General features: G+C 40.0%; 2 protein-coding genes across 2 annotated transcripts in view; one reads left to right on the forward strand and one right to left on the reverse strand.

The window, feature by feature from the left end:
• The window catches only part of ARHGAP29 (Rho GTPase activating protein 29), a 78,519-nt gene extending 66,598 nt beyond the window's left edge, over nucleotides 1-11,921 (reverse strand). The window contains exons 1-2 of the mRNA XM_035537179.2: nucleotides 11,827-11,921; nucleotides 11,635-11,741 (exon numbers count right to left, since the gene is read on the reverse strand). The gene's annotated coding sequence lies outside the window, so the exon portion shown is untranslated. The remainder of the gene's footprint in view (nucleotides 1-11,634; nucleotides 11,742-11,826) is intronic.
• A 119-nt stretch (nucleotides 11,922-12,040) lies between these two features.
• Nucleotides 12,041-20,635, forward strand: part of ABCD3 (ATP binding cassette subfamily D member 3) — a 30,902-nt gene continuing 22,307 nt past the window's right edge. Inside the window, exon 1 of the mRNA XM_035537183.2 lies at nucleotides 12,041-12,255. Coding sequence (XP_035393076.1) covers nucleotides 12,137-12,255 — 119 coding nt within the window. The 5' untranslated portion in view covers nucleotides 12,041-12,136. The remainder of the gene's footprint in view (nucleotides 12,256-20,635) is intronic.

Here is a 20,635-nt window from a genome sequence, read left to right on the forward strand (position 1 = left end):
TGTAAACTTTTAGCAACTCCAAAATTCTGTAGCAGGGAGTTCCACAGCTTTAAAAACTAGACTTGTGGTATTTTATTTATTTATTTTGTGCTGGTGGTTTGTTTTTTGTTTTGACATTTGAGAATCACGGCTTTGTACTGAAATTCAGTCTGAGTTTCTGAATCTGGTTTCTGCCACAAAACCTGATCTGTGAGGACAGACTCTACCAGAACAAGTTGCAGGAATCGGGGTCTCCATCAGTGCCACTGTGCAACGAGTGAAACAAATCAGTAAGGAGAAGGAAATAACAGCACATGACCCTGCACATCAAAATGACCTCTTGAGGACATTCCCCAAATGCGTTCTAGCACATTTTGTATGCTCTGTGTGGCTTAGCATGGTGCCAGAATACATAAGGCTTTAGTTAAAATTCCATTGATAACTTTTTCCTCCTTTTGTGAAGTTCTGTTCTCAATTTTCAGTGTGTAGCAGTGTTACCAAATATGGGAGAATCTGCTACTGCTCTGGACTTGTGTGACTGCCTGTGCACTGGGGATGCAAAGCAGATTCCTCCCCCTCCCAGTGGGAAGCACTGATTCCCTGTAGCCTCCAGCAGGGACAGAGAAACTTACAGGTAGGTGGTATGTTAAATCAGAATTTTCCTGCTTTGTACTCCTACAAATATATTTGTTTTAAAAAAAGACTACTGTTGAATATATCATACACAGCAGGAAAGGGTTAAGCTGTTCAGATCACCTGCTTTAGGTGGAACATAAAACCTTTTTTTTTTTTCTTCAAGAGGAAAATAACCAATTCTCTTATCCCTAGGGTGGCAGCACGCCCTAACAAGGAAAAGCAGGACTCCTCCCTCCCTCCCTCCCTCCCTCGTAGTCAGTGGATTGCTCCCAACACATTCCAGATCTGGTAGGATAGCTTAATTGTCTTCACCTGGAGGCCACTGCCTGAATTCCTGACAGTTAATATAACACTTATCGAGTAAGGCACCACGATCTTTCTGATGAAAGTGGGTTATGCACCCAGTCCCATGGTCATAACCAGTTTCATGTGTTCATTTGCATCTGAAGATTTAGAAGTTTCCTGGATGGAATTGTGACTACAGAAACTTGAGTCTAGAAGCGTCATCAAACACAATTCCTCACTAAAGGCTTAGAACAGATATATGAAAGAAGAATTGTTTATTGGAATAAGTTGTGGTTATGAGTGCAAGTTTTAATTGCTTCCTTTACAATGAAAGACCTGTATGGAGAAGGGAATGCTGCTGGTTTGCTTTCACTTGTGATGAAAGAAGAAAATTTCAGTTACGATTCCTGATCAGGCATGCAATATTATTCTATAAAGCAATGGAATTTTGCAAAGCTGTTCAGGCAGATTAAGACAAAATAATTCTTGTCCCAGAATATTATCAACTAGTAGTCTGGATCACAATTCCATGTTTCTGTAGCTACTGACATAATTTGCACAGAATAACAAGAGGAGTCCCATGATCAACACAAGACAGATCAGTAACATACCAGCAAGTTTATACTTTTTTCCAAACAATCAACTAAGCAATTAAACTAGGAAAATAAAATATTTGAGTATGCAAACTCAGAAGTAATTTGTCACTGTTATGTACTTGTCCTATTCCTATCACCATTTCTGAGGCATTTTATAAGCTAACACCCCACTCGTGTTGCCTGACTTTGTTCCGAGCAGAGGTAAATGTCCTTATTGTTACAGGTAAAGTCTTAAGAATATAACTGAAAACAGTTGCTTCCTAGAAAACGTTTTGACAGTTCTGGTGAGGCAGCAGAAGTTCCCCTACAACATGCTAGCGAAGCATTGGCTAGATAGCCAAAATAAGTTTCAACATAGAGCAGCAATGGCTCTTTTTTCATATGTCCACAGCAGAAATGAAAATACAGTAAGAGAGACCAGAAGGCATCTAAGACTTGAAAATTGTGGTAAACATGATTCTGAAAAGAGTAAAAACATGCACTACTGTAACTGGGATGGTAAGTAATAGAGTGAGAACATTAACAGTAGTATTTTTACTCATGTTTATTGATTGATAAACCTCGAGTAGAATAATGGCTTAATTTAAGACTTTTGTCAACAAAATTAAAGAATTGCATACTTGTAAGACAAGTACAGAGGGGAATGAAAAAAAGAACGGCATCTGTTTCACCAGTGCCATCCTGACTTACCCCCAAGTGTTAATCTAAATTAGACTGAAAATTTACATAAATTAGAGCTTTGAATTCCTATTAATAAAGAAACAGGTATTACTTTCTGAAAACTGCATATAGTTATCATATGTTGTATATATTTCGTATCAACAAGTCTGTACTTTGAGCCGTGTTCAGAGATGCTGGTAGTCTTGTCAGTTCATGTAATTAATTTCAAAATGAATCTGAAATAACAGAGGGGCCTTCAATAACTGCAGGGCTCCTGGTACAGTGAAATTAATGGTATCAATTTGTTAACCTCAGAAGGTTAAGGTCTGTGACCAACAACAAAAAGCATTTGACAATCTCAGTCACTTTAGTTTTATTTTACAGATCACTCCCTGAATATTTACATCAACTATTTCAGTTATGTAGGAACTCTTAGGAACACTTTTTTTTTTGTGTATAAAAAGCTCAGCATACCACAGAAATGGAATATCATACCTGTTTCTCAGGTGGTCTTACAAGTATACCTCTTTGCTAGTCCCCGAAGTACTAAAACACTACCCAAAGTAGACCAACAGTGACTTAGACTGGTTTAGCTACAATGACAGCAGAAGGAATATGCTGTATAAATACACCATTGGTAAATTAAAGGAAAATGAAGAGATCTGTAGACTACTAGCTTAGTAGTTACACTATTCATATTATTTGTGCACTGTTTTACAAAAACTATAAAATCGAAGTTATGATGGCAAAGAAGTCTACTGTGTTTCAACAGCAATAAGCCCTTAGCGTGCAGATGTTCACTTTCACTGTTGTTGGTCCACAGAGCTACCTCTAATACGTGCATGAGATCTGAGGATGAAGAGGAAATGAATACAGACCGAGAAAATAACTAACCTAGCTTTAGGATGTAAATTACCTGTCAAGATTACAGCAAATGCAGATATTGCCCTCCATTAAGTGTATAATATTTGCGTGTATTGTTTCCTTTAGCGTTGCTTTTTCATGAACTTAATGTAAGTGACCTCTGAGTGATCTACAAAGCTAACCTGATGGCGCCATCCCGTGGCACACTCGATAACTGCACGACTCCTAGCTGCTGTGATCTGGCTGTGACTTTTCAGCAGTGAGTGGCCACAATCTCTAACAGCGGTGGACAGAGGATAGCTTAGAGTTTACGTTTCATGTCTGTCTCAGGCTATGATACTGGGTACTCTCGCCAAGGTTCAGATAATCCATAGCAAAGTGCTTTGAAGGGGGGGAGCTTTCCCTACGATCCTAAAATGGGTTTAAATACACTCCTCAAACAAGGCTAGTATGATTAACAGAGAGAAGAATACAGCAATAGGGTATGTGTTTGAAGAAGGGAAAAAAAAATCAAATTGCATGGGCTGAACATCTTCATCCCCAAATTCTGCAACAAACCAGAATCCGAAGGCTGTTGGATCAGTTCCATGGGAAATATTTCAAATGAGTATAAAGTCAGAGTGGCACTATGGGAGAGCAGGGAACACAGTAACTGTAAAACGGGATTCATGTCTCATAGGTCCCTGAATTTGACCCAAGTTGTGTGCAATAACAGTGAAGTGGTGAATAACCAGATGTCAAAGTAGCAAGAGTGTATTGGACTTTTTTTCCCCAGAAAATAAATGGATCTTCTAGACAAAAGCAGTGTTACATACACTGTCCAAGTGAATGTTAATAGAACACATTATGTGATGCTCAGAATTTTTTTATCAAGCTTGCAAAGCTGGTAATTTTTATAATGGATTATAATATAGGCAGGAAATTGGTTAAAAGTGATAATGATAAGGTACTGAATGATTTTTGAATGGTGAATCCAGCCTAGAAGAAAGCTATTAGATTTTTGTAATATTTGTATTTCAGTCCTTAATTGACTAGAAAGCCTCTGGGAAGAAACACAGAGCCACACAGCATGGTGTCATGTATAGCACTGCGCTCTCCAGCGTTAATTTCGAACAAACTGTCCTTCGCGAAATGTTATTGAGTCTTCCACAAGCTGTCAGCCCAGCTTTACCTGTGGTGGATCAGGTGTTCCCAAAGACTGGTTGGACATACTAATTCATTAGAGCTGCTAGGAATGATGCTGAATGCAACCTTCAAAAGTTAAGAATGTAGTTAAGTAAGATATCTATACCAGAAAGCGAATGGAGTGAATAGTCACAAGCATAGAAGAATTTTCTGTTTTTATGGCAGAGGTTGACTAAGAGTTTTGTGCTACATCTGAGTTCTCATTTGCATTACTACTACCTTGAGAAAGCAAACAAACAAAACCTACAGTCAAAGCAAGTCTTTGAAGAGCTAGTTTGACTTCCCAAACCCAAGAATTCACTACCATGTATCCAGTTTTTGAGTTCTTTTTCAGAACTCAATTTTTATTACTTAGCATCTGGGAAGAAATCCTGAGCTACTGTGTTTAGGTTGGGTGTTGGTCAAAATATTTCATGCTCTTGGAGGAAACTCTGTAGATTTAAAGCAAACTTTAGAGCATTTTAACCCTTATTCTCACACTTGTTCAACTTCTATTTCCTACTAGTTCTCTTGCAAATTCTGAGAGCACAAGCGACAGTATCCCTAAAATGTTAATGCTGTGCTCATTGTGGGATTGCACTTTGCATTCAAAAGGAAGATGACAAATCTAGAACGTTTGGAGAAGAACCTTCAAGTTTAGATTATTATCCAAAAGTTTGAAAAGATGAATTAAATTTTATAGAACCAGTGAAGTACTGCTTATGTAACCACAACTGAATAAACTTGGCATCTATGGCTTGCTATTGTGATTGGGAGGTCCTATTATTCATCTCTAGAATTTCTAGGGAATGACTGTTAAATTTAAACTATGTTTGTAGGAACCCTCCCCACTTCTGTTTCCTCTTTCCCTAGACCTTTTTTGCTTGTTTTAACCTTTCTTGTTCTTCTGAGATTTCATTTATTAACTTGTTTCCCTTCTTTATCCAAGGCAGAAGTCACAGTGCTCCACTTTCTATAAAATCCTACTTTATTCGGGCATTCAATCTTTTCCAGATACTGTCCTCCCAGCAGAGGAGAGAGAACAGGCAGTGGTTGTGCTACACTGCTACCAAAGCCTTATTTCTGTTACTAACAGAAGCTTCCAATTTTCCTTAATGAGAAGGAAAAAATAAAGATGTTTCTGAAGAAGTAAAGGTCCACCAGTAAGTAGAACTATTGCTTTAACGTACAGTGGCACAGATGAGCCCATTGAACATCCATCTGAGAAACAGCGATTTAAATGGTGTCTGAAGTAACCTCTGCAAAACGTGCTTACAAGGGATCCTTAGAACTTGTGTCTTGATCTTTTGCCTGCTTTTAACATTTTCATTCATCTTTCTCTTCCCAGGACCGTAGGGCTTTTTGTATTGAAAGGTATTTCAATACAACCAGGACAACATAACTGTTCTGCTTCTGATTTACTCAGGCAGTCACATGAGTCAAGCCTGATTTACAATTTCAGATCTGGAAAATCTAATATGCTTAAAGATTAGGGAGGGGACAGGTGTTCCCCAAGGACAAATGTATGGCACAACTAAGTTCAGGAAAAGAACTAAGAGGATTAAGTTAGTTTCTTTTTGCTTAGTTAACACCAACAACTATTAAAGGTTTGGTCCATACATAGTATTGCTTATTTTTGCTGCCTGTTTATGCTATTCTCAACAAGTTAGTGTGAGATCAAATAGGGTGTGTAGGGTAGTGCATTAACAAATCTGGGATAATAACATGCAAACTTGCCTTTACTTGTGGTAAAAGCTCACTCTCATCTTCAGATAAGAGGGCAATGACATTTGACTTGTAATGATGTAATTTGGATGATGATTTACTTAATAGTTAAACTGTGTATTTTCTATTTATATATTCGGCATTAAAATGGACTGTGTGGGTTCAGTCTTGCTGAGCTGGAGCAAAGAATCCTGCCCTACCCTATAAACTCTGCCCTAGCTGGCAGGCAGGTAGGATGAGCTTTCAGCTGTGGCTTAGGGTGTAGCTCTACGTAGGAAGGAACAGAGAATTTTCTCACGTTGGTTAGACATACAACTTTATGCCTTAAGGCAGAAGAATAATATGATTTTTTTTCCTTCTGCTGGAATGGGATAAAACTTCACTGTTCATTTTTTTTGTATGAAAGATGATTTTTTTCTGTATCAATAAAGGAAAAAGTGCATTTGTATACATCCACGTGTGTATATTTACATACCTGCAGAGACTTTCACCATTTTTTTCTAAAACATGTAAAGCACTGGCCTATATAGTATGAGGGCAAAAGTCTTGAAGGGTAATGCATTTCGACAGTTTTCTACATTATATTCCCTGAGGAATTCAGTTTCAAATTTTAATTTCCTGTGGACACGAGCTATACTAGAAAGCTGAGTAAGCAGTATCTCTGCACACTGAACAAGTGAAAACATGTTTAACTGCAAGCATCGTCTTGGGCACTAGTAATCTAAATGACTTATCCTAGTCATTTGTCATTAAATATAATACCGGTATCATCACAGAACTACTACTAGTACCAATATATAATATACATAAGTAATAAACACTATTAGTAGCAGATGTTGGTAGCAATATGTAATAGTAGTAACATGTACTAGTCATGTCCCTTTTTTAAAGAACACCAGCACTCTTTCTACGTGTCTTCACGGAGAGGAGCTTTATATTTAACAGTTTACTATTTTCTTCACATTCCTTACGGATCCACTTTCTGCATCTATTGTTTTTGATCCCATACTTATTTAAGAAAAGCATACTTGTTTCACATTTCTGATTTTTCCTCACTAAATTATACATTTTATTACCTGTTCCACAATATATTAAGAACATATTTCTTCCTGCCTGTCCCATTCAACTAAGAGGGTTTCCATGTTAATAACCTTATTTCCCTGGCCTTTTTCATTCCTCTCTTTCTATACCATCTTTTTGAAGTCAATCCGGATGGTCCTAAAGGTACCTTCCAGTCCAATTTTTCACAATTTTATGATCTTTAACCAACACTGAAGTCTCTGTTGGTCTCCTCAATCAAATTCAAAGATCCACCATTTTTGTACTTTCTGTACAGTTCCATTGAATTCACTATTTTCCTGTCACTTGACAAATCATTGGTCATTCATATTTGCCACACTATTGCTGCTTCATTTGGTGAATAGACAGTTATTTAGTATTCATTTGTAATATTGAATTCACTTGTAATCAGTATCTAGCTCTAGACTTTAATGAACACCATCCAAATACTACGCAAAATTTAAAAATATGTTATTAAATGCTAAGTACTTTAAGAATTACTATGTTTAGAGCAAGCGCCACTTAACTGCAACTACTTGGTAGCACAGAATGCTTCTGTAAATGTATCTCTGATATATCTCATGCTGTTCTTAAAATGAGAAAATGCAAATTTCTATCAAGTGTTTCTCCTACACTCATAGACTCACAGAATATCCTGGATCCTGGAAGGGACCCACATCTCCTCCACCATAAATTGCTAGCTCAGGTACCACAGGTTCCTACGTCTAGACAGTTCCATATCGTAGCTCATCAAATTTAAGTACCTTCTTTCAACCTTTTTCCCCTCCAGTCAGTTAGTTCTAAATCCCTCCTTTCTGTTTACCTCACTAGCTCAGTGTCATCCTTCTGTTTTGCAACACACATCCAGTGTGGTCTTGCTTAACCATTTGATTCCTTCCCAATACCAGAATCATTGTTCAGCCCCTCTAATCTCCTTGCTCAACTGGTCTCTAAACCCTTCTTCCACTGGCTTCCTGACCAAGGTGTCTCAGTTGCCTGTCCTACATGCTGTCTTGCTAAGACGCTCCAGTTTCTGCAGCCTTTCTTCACCAATTTCTTGTCAAGCCCTTTATTTTTTTTTCTGGTCTCAATTTTGCCTCATCTTACTTGTATTCATTTCATCCCTTACTTGGTCTTCCTCCAGCATTCAGATCAATGGGATTATTCTTCAAGCCAAAAACTGAGGCCCCACTCAAACCCCAGATCAAACTCATGGTATAATCAGCATATATTTCACGGAGGTGGAGGCTTGATTTTTGAGTGGCTGATAGCATATCCACATTACTTCACCCACACTGGAGTTTCAAGCTGTGTAACTAAACATATAACGATTCCATTTGGTTGGTATTAGCTGTATTGACGAGCTTGTCATTGGAATACTCCACTCACCACACACATACATACACTGATACTTAATTAAATGTAGCTTAGCTTCAGAGGTGTTTTCCTTCTGTTAAAAATCAAGCAAGAAATTAATACTGTGGCATGTTACTTCAGTAGAACTGACAAAACCTTATCATTTAACATTGGTGCCTGCACAAATGGAGTAATCATTAATTTCCCTGCAACCCATGCCAAATTCTAAAACTATAAGCTAAGAATGGCTGGATATATGTAAGAGAGAACACACATTTGACAGAAGACAACATGACAATCCCTGGAACTGTTCCGTTTGCTCTGCTAGTTATTGAGTTTTCAAATATTGCAGTACTCAACATCAAACAAGTGAACAATCTTACTGAATTTATATGGGCTTAGAAATCAAGCAAGTACAGGTCTACAGATTGGAGACCAGCACTATACAAACTACTTTCAAACTTAACTTACATATGCTGTACAGTTTGCATCTTACAGCTTACTTCAACTTACATAAATTAATCTAATTCTTCTGACACCTTTCACAACACTTGTAAATTGCTCTCCCTAATATTAATGTTACATTGGACCGACAATAAACAGCATGATTTTCATTTAATTATTAGATATGTTGCTCTCAGAATGTAGTTGGTTGTTGTACGCCAAGTGCCAACAGCAAATAATACAGGTTCTTCCTGTTCTGAGAGAAACCAAATCAGAGCATCTTATTTGTTAACCCAGACTACATTAAAAAAAAAAAAAGGTATTCACATAATTATTAGTGGGATAAAACACTCTGTACAAGTTTCTTATGTTCCTGTCTTAGAGACGCTTCCTAAAATTCAACAGGCTAAAATCAGTATTGACAGAGGACACGATTTGAGAGTCTGAACTGTTTAGCAATTTTTTTACTACTATTTATTACACAGACATTTCACTTATTGTGAAATTGATGCACAACACATTATGTTTTACCCACTCAAGTATTAGTGGGGTTGCACTGCAAAACTTGTCAAAAGCTCTTGTATTTTAACCTGGATCAACTCCCTGACTCTCTTCTGTCTCACGGTGTTAATTTTCTGAGTTATTTCATAAGCTGGTCTCACAAACCAGCATAACTGAGAATGTGTCATCCTGTGTAGAAAAAAGCAGCCAGCTTGGCTGGGAAGTGTTTACATGGATAGTGCTGCTTGACACTTCAGACACAGGACCATAGCCTAACACTTGCTGTTACGAGGTCTCCTTATTTCCTTTACTGGGTTTTAGGCTTTAATAGTAAATAAGCTTTTTTCTTCCTACAGACTTCAGTCTTCCATAGCGCTATTTTAAGTGCAAATAGCTTTCTTTCTATGAATGTTCTTACACAGCCAATGAGAAGTTGAACCATACCATGGACCATATCAAAAGCACAGTTATCAATTTGTTCTTCCTTCTTCTAAGAAACTCTATGTGCCATCATTAATACAGATGACAGTCCTGGTACTGTTTGCTTTGCTTTCTTCCAAGCTACCTGTCCACCTCTAGCTTTTATATTTGAAATACATTTTAATTAATGTTGTTGTTACTTGCTACCTTGGAAAACTCTCACAATTGCCTTCTACCAAGAATGCCAAGAACAGAAAGTGGCTGCAATGTGTAAGTATTGAAATGCAGAAGATCTCAAACTGCAGAACAAAGAAGGAATTTCTGCCACAAAAGCATTTGATCAGTGTGAGTGATTTTATCAAGAATATGCTTATCCATGAGTGCAGCTGTAAGTCGATGAAATAATGGATCAATAAAAACCTCATGTTTTACACTAAGTGCACAGTTACATTAGGAATAACTAACAAAGCTAGTTACACAAAGTAGCAAAAAGCAACACTGAAAAATGGAGACAGAAAGTAGAAGAAACAGTAGAGGACTGGATGCATGGTACAAGTTTCTTAAAAAAGATGATACGTATATGTAAAATTATTTAAAGACAAGTTAGAAGAAAAATATGTAATAGGACATGGTATTGGGCAGCCTTAAAAAGTGAAATAAGGACGCTGAAGAAGATAAACATAGCAGAACACAAGTCACATAGACAAGCAAACAACAAAGGTCAGCATGGCCCAAATAGATGGACGTTGAATGTAAATAAAGTTGGACTATATTAGATTGCTAGTTCCGTGGAAAGGTGCAACCAACCTCAGGTTATGGAGAGAAGAGGATTTGTAAAGAAACGGGTCACAATACCACCCTGCTTTTGATCTCAGCACACATAGAGAGATGAAAAGTAGCCGCAAAACTGTAAGATTCAGAAAACCCGAAAATTTGTAGACTTTCATTTTCATAGTGATATGAATATAGGAAATTTGATTTGATGAGGAAATGACCTCTTTTTAGGTTCTTACACTTACCTCCTGCCAAAGTATCCAAGGCTTAAGAAAACATGACAGGACCTCCAACTTTGAGCAACATATACAGCAAAATCTTGATATGCAATAAACTTAATAATGTTTTCTGATTCTGCTGTATATTTTCCTTAGGATCAGAAAACAACTTAAATAGTTTATGATTTTTCCCTTAAAACACAAATGATGCTTTAAAACAGAGAGATTACCAGTTTGAGGTTACACAACAAATTAATGCCATAAAACTAGATTAAACAGCCCTGACTCCGGTGCTGTAGAAAATGTGAACAATTTGATGTTTTGGGAATCCAGTTTTGGCTCCAAAAAATAAACTTGCCCCCAAATGCCTGATGATACCAAGGATGTGGAAAGAGAATGAGAAAGAAAAGTATATGTGGTGATTCACTATGAAGAAACAGATTATTTCTCAATCAACTGCAGCTTCAGCCCTGCTACTCCTGGCATACATATTTGAAAGAAATATGAATATTTGAGAAATGGACTGACCTATGCACACAATCTGATACTACAATGACAAAAATGCAACATTCAAAAGTATTTAAATATTTTTAAAAGCCTTTATCAAAAGCTTTTCTCAGACTAAAAGCAGATACCTTGATTTTAACTGCATTGTGTTCTGCATTTAAAAGGTTGACCAGAGTAATTGTCATTCCAGCGTCAACCATTGCACCAGTACAGGCTCTAAACGTAAGATCGACCCGATCCTGCATGAGGTACCGACACTTCATCGCAGTATCAGGTGTCTTTTTGAGGGCTATGTCCCCAGCGGGGATGATCTAATCTAAACACGGTTCTGCTGGCACGGGTGTTTTGCTGGGATAACTCAATGTGTCAAACTGTTATCGACTCTGAGCGAAAAAGCACTGCGCGAGTCTAACTGGTTTTGTAGGGGCTGGCTGGCACGGCCGCACCTGGTGTGGCTCCGACTGACGGTGTCAGGGATTGTTTGCCCGTACTCACGCAGCTGACAGCTTGTTCCGCCCTCTCAACGTTAACCTTGGCAGCTGCTCGCATGGCCCTAAAAAACAGCAGGGCAAAACTCACACGAGAAAGCTCTCGGGAAGGTTTATTTCGCATTGCCTCTACAGGCGGGCAGCGCTCACCCCGTGTCCGGCGAGGAGGCCACAGCGGACGCCGAGGCTCCCGGCCCAGGGGCCCGGCCGGGACCCCGGGAGGCCCCTCAGGAGGCCCGGCCTCCGGCGGCGGGGCGAGGCTGCGGCCGGGGAACCTCCCCCTTGCCTTTCACCCGCTGCCCGCGGCCCGGCGGGGCCTGAGGACGGAGCTGTTCGCCGTCGCTCCCATTGCACAACCCGCCCGCGGCCCGCCCCTCGTCCCGGCATTCCCAGCGCCCGCTCGGCTCGGCACGGCACGGCTCGGCTCGGCTCGGCGGGGCTCCGCGCCTGCACTCGCGCCATGGCCGCCTACAGCAAGTACCTCACCGTGCGCCATTCCGCCATCGCCGGCGCCACCACGGCCGCCGCCTGCGCGCTGCTCTGCCTGCTCAACAAGCGGCGGGCGGCCGCCCAGCACGGGTGAGCGAGCGAGCCGGGCCGGGGAGGGTGGGGGCGGCCCCGGGGGGACGGGGACGGGGACGGGGACGGGGACGGAGCCGGAGCCGGAGCCGGGGCAGGGGCCGGGGCCGGGGCCGGGGCCGGGGCCGGCCTCGGCCTGGAGGCCCGAGCCGGGGCAGCTGCCGGCCTCCTCCCCGGCAGAGGTCCGCAGGGAGGCTCCGGAGCTCCCCGTCCTCTAGGTGCGGCCGCGCATCCGAGCGCCGCCGCCTCGTTGCTCAAATTCTCCTCGTTTGTTCCATTTTCTCCTCAGTGGACTAACAGTGACGAGCAGGTGACTTTTTAGGTGCGTCCTGTCTGCACAGGCAAGTAGTGGAGCCGAGTTGTTCCTCAAACACGGCCGTGTGGCAGTAGGGTATGCTGGCAGCCCTTACAAAGAGCTTGTAGCTGCTTCTCGTACCTGTGAGGGTGTTGTACAGGTACATGTGTGCTCCTGTCTGTCTGCCAGCCCTCCGTGAAGCACTTGGCTACCACAACGTGCGGCAGATCAAGGATGTGCTCCCCACTTGATCCTTTGATGATTTTAGTGTCTTTGTGGATGTAGTCTGCTGATCATATACAGAAGACCTGCTGTGTTACAGTGGTACAGTTAGATGTTGTGTGGTTACTATAACCTTATCCCAGTGCTAAATCTTGATGGTGAAATGGGCTTACCCAACAGACTTAAGTAATAACATACCTGCAGTTAAGCAACAATCTAGTGTTATTTTACCTAACTCCTTTCATATACATGATATCTTTAGAGCTTTGTGAAGTTAGGTAACTTTGTCATATAACACACGACTGATCAGTAGCATAACTGTTTACGGAATTTGCTACGTTTTGTTGCTTCCATAAGAATAGAAGCGAGATCCCAAGTAGAGTTACTCTTTTATCAAACTCATAGGGAAGGATGGTCTTTTTCAAGTATCTCTGCTGAGGTTAGTGAAATAACACTGTAAAAAGGTGAAAAGCTATATAGAAGGGCTTGAAAGTGATGAGCTGGGAGTATTATTAGTACTGTAATGCAAGATTTTCACACTTAGCATATGGTAATGGTGTTTGTAAGAAAGACAAGGCCAAGCAGATATTCTGGGAGAATCTACTTCAGATTCTTCAGATGAAGAGTGTGCTTTTAAAGAGAACCTCCTGATTGCTCTCCCTTTGTTGAGGAGCACATACTAGATTACATTCAGTTTGGAGCACATCTTCAAATGCAGATGGAGGTCAAGTGTAGTTTTGAAGTACATTTAGTATACTCCAAGCACTAGTATTGAGTTGATAGAGTAGGCTAGAACTTGTCCAAAGTCATCTCCCTACCCCTGAAATCTGTAATGTGGGTTACGTCCACCTTTAGTCTCATTAGTTCATGTATCGTTCATTTCCTAATGCTTTGTTGCTAATGTAAATTATAGCATACTTTTGGAAAGGACTGTCATTGTACCTTTAAGATTGTGCCAATTCTTTATATGTTCCAGCACACTTGTGCTGGTATATGATACTGACATAAAATAATAATCGGTAAACCTTCATGCAAGGTTTACCTGGGTTGTCCCCATGAAGTGTTTTTTTGCAGGTCTCCTGATGTTGATCTGCAGGATTTGACAAGAGCAGTGCTGCTGTTAGTTTGAGGGTGTTGGGTATGCTGAAACTGAGCGTTAGCCTTACACTGAAGATTGTATTTAGAATGCATTCCTGCTGTATGGATCGTCTGATTTTGCTAGGTAGAGTGTTAAAATCAGAGGTGTTCATATGTATTAGCCGTATCAAACACTGCTTCAAGATTAGTGACAGCTGGAAAGTGGAGAAGATTGATAAATTACATTCAGCAGTTGAATGGAGTTGAGATGGTCTGACCTGATCTGTCCCTTTTCTTCTATCTGTATTTCAGTCATCCAGATACTTCATCCTTTATCTTTACTGCTGCAATCTTCCTCTTAAGCCATTTTTTCCTCAAACCTGGTAGAAAATGTAGTTGCTAAAATAAGTACCATGTGTACCAACTAGGTTGTTCCACCTGTGTGTGTGTGTTGGTTTGTGCTTTTGAATCCTTCCACAGTGTAGTTCTTAGTACTGCTACCGTATTGTGGCTGTAGATTCCAAACTCTACATCCGCCATTCAGTTCTTTCAAAAAGAGCTGTGCTGCTGCATGAATGTTGTTTTTGAGGATGTTTTTTTTGCCATTGGTTGTCATTCTTTTCTTCGTGTTTCCTTGTGTGGCAAATCTTGCCAGGAGCCTTACAGAATGCTACCTATCAAGACTAGGTGGTAAGCAAGCTATATTGCCTACACCACTTGCCTAGACAAAAGCATCCACTTATTATCATTGCCTTGTCCTCGTTTAGTCTCATTAGTTCATGTATCATTCATTTCCTAATGCTTTGTTGCTAACTTAAATTATAGCATACTTTTGGGAAGGACTGTCATTGTGCCAAATCTTTATGTATTCCAGCATACTTGTGCTGGTATATGGTATTGGCACATAATAATAAGTGGTAAACCATCATGCAATAATGATAAAAAATCTCCAGGGCCTAGTGTGCCCTCTAATTTGTGTTGCGTTTTTCTCAGAGTCTTTGAGAGAGAGAAGTTGAGAGTACGGCTGGCCTAAATTTATTTACTTCTTCAAAAGGAGAAGGATTTTGTCTGGCAATCTACATAGTCTGTATAAGAACTGTATTGTATCTGCAGCGTGAGGTTGGCTCAGAAAAGCAAGTGAGTAGTAGCAACCTATGGGATAGTTTAGTTTTACGTGTGTGAATTCCTTCGTTCACCTTAGTATATAATGCCAGAAAATGTTATCTTGTTCAGTGTGAGATGAACTTCAGCTTCTTGAATTCAGAAAGGTGAAGTTGTGACTGTGAGCCCCTTAAAGGCAAAGGGTAAATGTTGCAGACTTGAAATTTGAAAATGTTGCAGACCAGTGTTTTGCTGTTCACTTTCAAGTGAATCATGTAAGGGTTCTAGTGCGACTGTAAACTTTACCTGCAAAACTTACTTGTTCCTAGTATAGCTTAAATATATATACCTTAAGTATGTATAAGTATAAATACTTAAATTCAGAATAAGATACACTATTATATCATGCTTTCCCAGAATAACTTCTTTCTTCATGTCTGCTGGCAGGCTGACAATAGCTCAGTATCACTGCTGACCAAAGTTAAGAAATGATAAAAATATCAAATGCAAATGAGAAAAACACATACCATATTTTAGCAAATCAAATATCTGTTAAATCTGTAACATATCAAGAACAGACTTATCTTACGCAGACTTTGTATTGTGTGTGTTAATTGTGATGTGGAATAGTCAACTGTAGAAATTAGAGTAGGAAAAAGGGACAACTTCCACCTACATTTCTGCTGTCAGACAATAGGAGCAAGGTCCAGTACAACTCATATCAAGTAGTAATGTATGAATAATTAAGCTGTATGTTATGCTAACCTACCTTAGTAGGTCAAAGATCCCTTAATTAGTGTGTTAGATTAGTCACAGCTGTTCTTCTGTAGTACCTATTACATTGCTCATCAGTTTTGCAGGACTGAGAGGTGGCATCCCTTGCAATTTACAATATATTTTAACCACAACTTCCTAAATTCCTCCAAAAAGGCATGATGTAGAACTGTTTGCTTGTAGTAAATAACTTGCCAGTATTTCATGTTACTTCCTCAAGTAAAGCGTAGAAATAAAAAACTGCACTGTTTCTCCATTTCAGTAGCTGTCCTCAAAAAGTCTGGTTCCTTGGAAAAGCTTTCATTTCCTGGGAGAGAGGAAGTTATGTGTAAATGCAATTATGGCTTCGGTTGTAGTATTGGCAGTCTTCTTAGAGTTATAAGAAGTTCTCTTTTGAGAAGCTACGTTATTCTGGGAATATAATGCAGGAACAGGGAAAATTAATTGTGGCATTAGTCAATCCTGATCTGTTTCTGCAAGCACAAGCAGCTGCAGCTCTCGTCTGTGTCTAACAATTGAAAAATCTTGATTCTGTTTAGGGAAATTACTTGTAAAATCTTTTTTAAAGACTAGTGGTACTATTTTTTTCACTATTGAGTATCGAAGAAAGATTTGAAGTGTAAAAGAACAAAGGAAAACCAGTCGAAGTCAGATCAGGTCTGTACTTTGTTCGCTGTAAGATTTAATAAAAAAAAAAAAAAGTTTAATGCCCAAGACCTTGCCACTGAGCAAGGTCTGAGAAGATTGGGTTTTGGAATTGATTTTTTTAAGTAATGGAAGTACTGAAATAAAACTTTGAACTAATCTTTACAATTTTTCTAAATGATCACATATTCTGGTCTAATACAAGTGCTGTTTGGATGTGTGCAAATCAAACAAATGTTTTTCTTTTTAAGAGCTGCTGTTACTATGGGTAGCAGTTTGTTGCTATGAATTGCTATTTTAATGAAATGCAATTGGCTTCAACCTTATGGACAATGCATGAGTGGGGTTTGTAATCCGTACTTGTGTGACATTAAAAACAAGCAAGACGGTTGAAATGTTGAGCCCCTCTTCAGCCCTTCTCCCTGCTTCTCGACCTTTATCTTTCTGCTTCTCCTCTTCGGTTCACCCAACCATTTTATGTCTTTAAACAAAGACAGTAAGTCCCTAGTGGGTATCAGCAGTCAAAAAGATGGTAAATGATGAAATAGGATTATACATTATAGGACTGTAAAATGGAAGGGGGGGTGGGAGGGAGCAAGCCTATGCTGTATAAGGTGTAAAATAGAATGAAGTTAATATATTATCTTTCATCCCCAAAAGTCTAACCCCGTGTTCTATGAGCTTTGTCTTGAATGCTAGACATTACTGCCTAGAACAAGAAGCAGAATATTTGCTTAAGATTTGATTGCTTCAGAAATAAAATTTTAATGGGTATTACATAAAAAAGCTGGGCATTGTCTGTGATTCCCCCCAGAAAGAATTGTTCCTGATCTCTATGTGGTTTAAAATAAAGTACTTATAAAAATGGAGAATGTACTTAGATTAAGTATTTAACACTTACAGATTTCTGCTGGAAGAGGGACTGAAAGGAGTATTAGGAGGTAGTTAAGGTAAAGAGTTTGGAACTGTAAGATTAGCAAATGAGAATATGGAGAATATAGGAGGAATTTATAGTAAATGGCAAGGTGCCAAAATAAAACATTTTTAAGATCTTCTCCTAGAGACACTGGCCTTTCCTATCACCTAATATGTCCATTAGAATTCAAGGGGATGCCAGAGTATGGATATTTAGTTTTCTATAAATTCAACTTCTGAAATCTAGGTGTTTTCTGTCCATCCTGTGTGGGGAAGAAATGCAGAAGGGAAGAAAAATGTTTGCTTGGGTCTTTAGAGTTTAGGTCTGCCTAAAGCAATGGGAGAGGCTCGTTTGTGTTGAGAGGAATAAGCAGAGCTGCTGAGGCAGCGTGCATCAGACAGGGCTTTACGCAGGTCATCTCAGGTGGTGTGTTGCCCATGTGCTCGCCTCTTGTTGGACTTCCCAGCCCTGGGCCGCTGGCAGTGGGAGTGGGTGTGCTGCTGGTGCCATTGGTGGGGCTGCCTGTCAGCTTGGTGGTGCTCGGTACAAGCGCAGCCAGAAGTGACAAAAACTTGTACAAATGCTTGGAAATGTAATTACAGAAGTTAAAACCTAACAAGTGGCAGTTGTAACTTAAAGCAAGTCACAATTTTGTTTAATTCTATGTTTGAGTCATTCTCTTTTGTTAACATGCCTTGTTTCTTTAGATTCGGAGAGCCTGGCTTGAGTGCTTAGCACAAAGGGGCCTGTTCTGGTTTGGAGTCCCCATGGCTGTTTGACAAAAAGGGGGAGGTTACGTTACAGCGGATGAATACACCGCTTACATGCATGTAGAAGCTTTAAGGAGAATCTGTGCTTCTTTGCGAAGTGGTTTAAGAAGGTGTCAAGAAAAACTGCAGCTACATTAAGGTAGGCCTATCCAGAATGGGAATGGGACTGTTCAGTCCACTACTTCATACATGTGCACAAAACCAAACATAAAAAATAAAACATCACAAATGCTGAAACATAGAGATAGGATTACCAGAAAAAGCATCTAAAATCTAATCTCATAGGAAAAAAACCAACTGCCTGGGGCTCAGGAAACCTGTTTTTACCTGGAGGCTAAGGAGGCAGGAGAAACCAGATGGCTCGGGTCTACTCCTAGCATTCAAACTGCCTTTGTTTGGAGCCTGGGTAGTTAATTAGTGGTTTCTCTTTCACTAAATCGCGTAAAATGACTGCTCTCAATGCCAAATCGAGTGTAAGAGTGTGTAATAGTGTGAAGCAGATTTCTTCTCCACTTTGCAGAAAGCAGGAAATAAATTACAAATCTTTTTCCACTGTTGTACATGAGCGAGAGCTACAGCCACAGCTTAGGTGAAAGCACAAGCTTATGGAAAAAACTAATAGCTTTTGCCTTTTTCCTTTGTGTTACTCTGTTACTGAGATGCAGGCTTCTACTGAAACGGACATTTTTCTCTAGAACATTGCTGCTTGGCTGCCTTCTAAAATCTGTATAGAAACTTCCAGTGCAGCGAGGAGCCAGCGCTCGGCTTGCAGTTACATAGCTGTGACCTTCTCAGTCCCTGTCCTGCTTGCCTGAATGCATTCTCTCACATTATTTTTGGTTATGCTGCAACCTAGAGCCAAGAAAATTTTCTCTTGGTTTCTGTGTGTGCTCATGGTGTCCTGTGTAAGTGGGCGTGCTTTCGGAGCGTGCCTGTGCTTCTGAGTAAGGTCGCTGCCCTTGACCCAAGGTAACTGCGGTGTTGCTGCCTCTCGCGCTGTGTGCAGTGTGAAGCTGTCTGCCAGTGACTGTGCTGGGAGGTTTATGCTATGCGATTCTCAACACGTGTTACTCCTTCACACTGTAACAGTGCATGCAATTGAACAGTGCGTGCAAGCTTCAGTTGTTTGAGTTGTATTCTGCCTTTACAATGTCAGAGTGGTATTCCAACTATGAAATGAACTGAAAGCTGCACCTAGAATCGTGCATGGTCTGCAAAAGACAAACACAAGAGCTGCTTAGGGGTAACAACCATCTGAAAAGCTCCATTTACCCCTATAACAGACACTTCTTCGTCCTGCATTGAGCAGAAGCTTGGCAGCCTACTCCACAGAAGGCAGGTAGCATGACCTGAACTTTGGACTTTCTCCACAGTTACACGCGGCATACCATTTTCAACCCCAAATTTCCTTTTCACCCATCATTAAACTGGAAGACTTGCTTATCTCGTCTGCAATTCCACGTGGTTGTGCCTAGCTCGGTGTACATTGCTTCCACAGAATTTAAATGAACTTTATTCTGGAAACAGATGGATAATCCTAGAAGCTGTAATTCTTTAACTTTCCTGTTTGCTAATAAATGCCACAGAGCTACTGGTACTCCTGAGACCTTTCAGTAACTAGATAGTCTCTGGAAGACTTTTCCCAGTGCTTCTCAAATCACTTTCTTCTGCAGTAGTGTTGAGAGTGATCCTTTTTGAGTAACCACCATTGCGGCCTGTTTCTTTAGGAAGAATAGTTCTACTGATAAGGAAATAGAGAGGCAAACACAAAACCAAGTGACCAACACTGACTTGCAAGTTGAAATTGCACAGTATTATCATCTTCAAGTTTTGTGCTTCACTGCTTCCCTTAAAGGGGGATCAGCTGTCAAATGCCTGTGCACAGTCCTGAAACCACATCAGCTTCTTTAAAATATCTTGCATTTTTCTTACCTCATCGTGTTTCTTGATGTTGGGGGAAGGTGTTTTGTTTTTATTACCTGCTATTTATTAGGTAAGTACTTAACTATTTACTTATTTTTAGTGAGTTGCTATTTATTCAGTAACCATGCACGTATAAATGACAAGTTTGGCACAGCTGTTAACCAAGTACTGCTGATAGCTTCCTTGGCTTGCCATACGTACATTTGTTGTAAAAGCTCTGTGCAGTTAAATAACAGATAGCAGGCTACATACGGGATGTTCCTTTCCCTGAAATTTCTTCGTGCGATACATGTCTCATTGTATCTCTGGCCTTCTCTTTTTTTTTTTTTAAAGTTGTAGAAACATAGAATGAATTGCAGAATAATTCGGCGTAGAAGAGACCTCTGTGTGTCACTTAATCCAAGCGTGTGCTCAAAGCAAGATCTGCATTGGAAGTTTGTCTGCTTGTCATCTACTTGCTACTTAGTGAAGCCAGTTATTTCATTACTGTGCTGGTAGGCCTTTTTTTTCTTAATTCTCCAGCGGTACCCGTAGTTTCAGTTCATGTGAAACTCTTCCAGGTGGGAAAACAGAAGAGCAAGCAGCCATTGAAGATAAGTTTTATTAAGGAATAATTCCGCTACAGAAGTCTTTATTCCTCTTGTATGCTGAGAGAAA

This window comes from Cygnus atratus, chromosome 8, assembly GCF_013377495.2.
Source record: "Cygnus atratus isolate AKBS03 ecotype Queensland, Australia chromosome 8, CAtr_DNAZoo_HiC_assembly, whole genome shotgun sequence".
Classification (NCBI taxonomy): domain Eukaryota; kingdom Metazoa; phylum Chordata; class Aves; order Anseriformes; family Anatidae; genus Cygnus; species Cygnus atratus.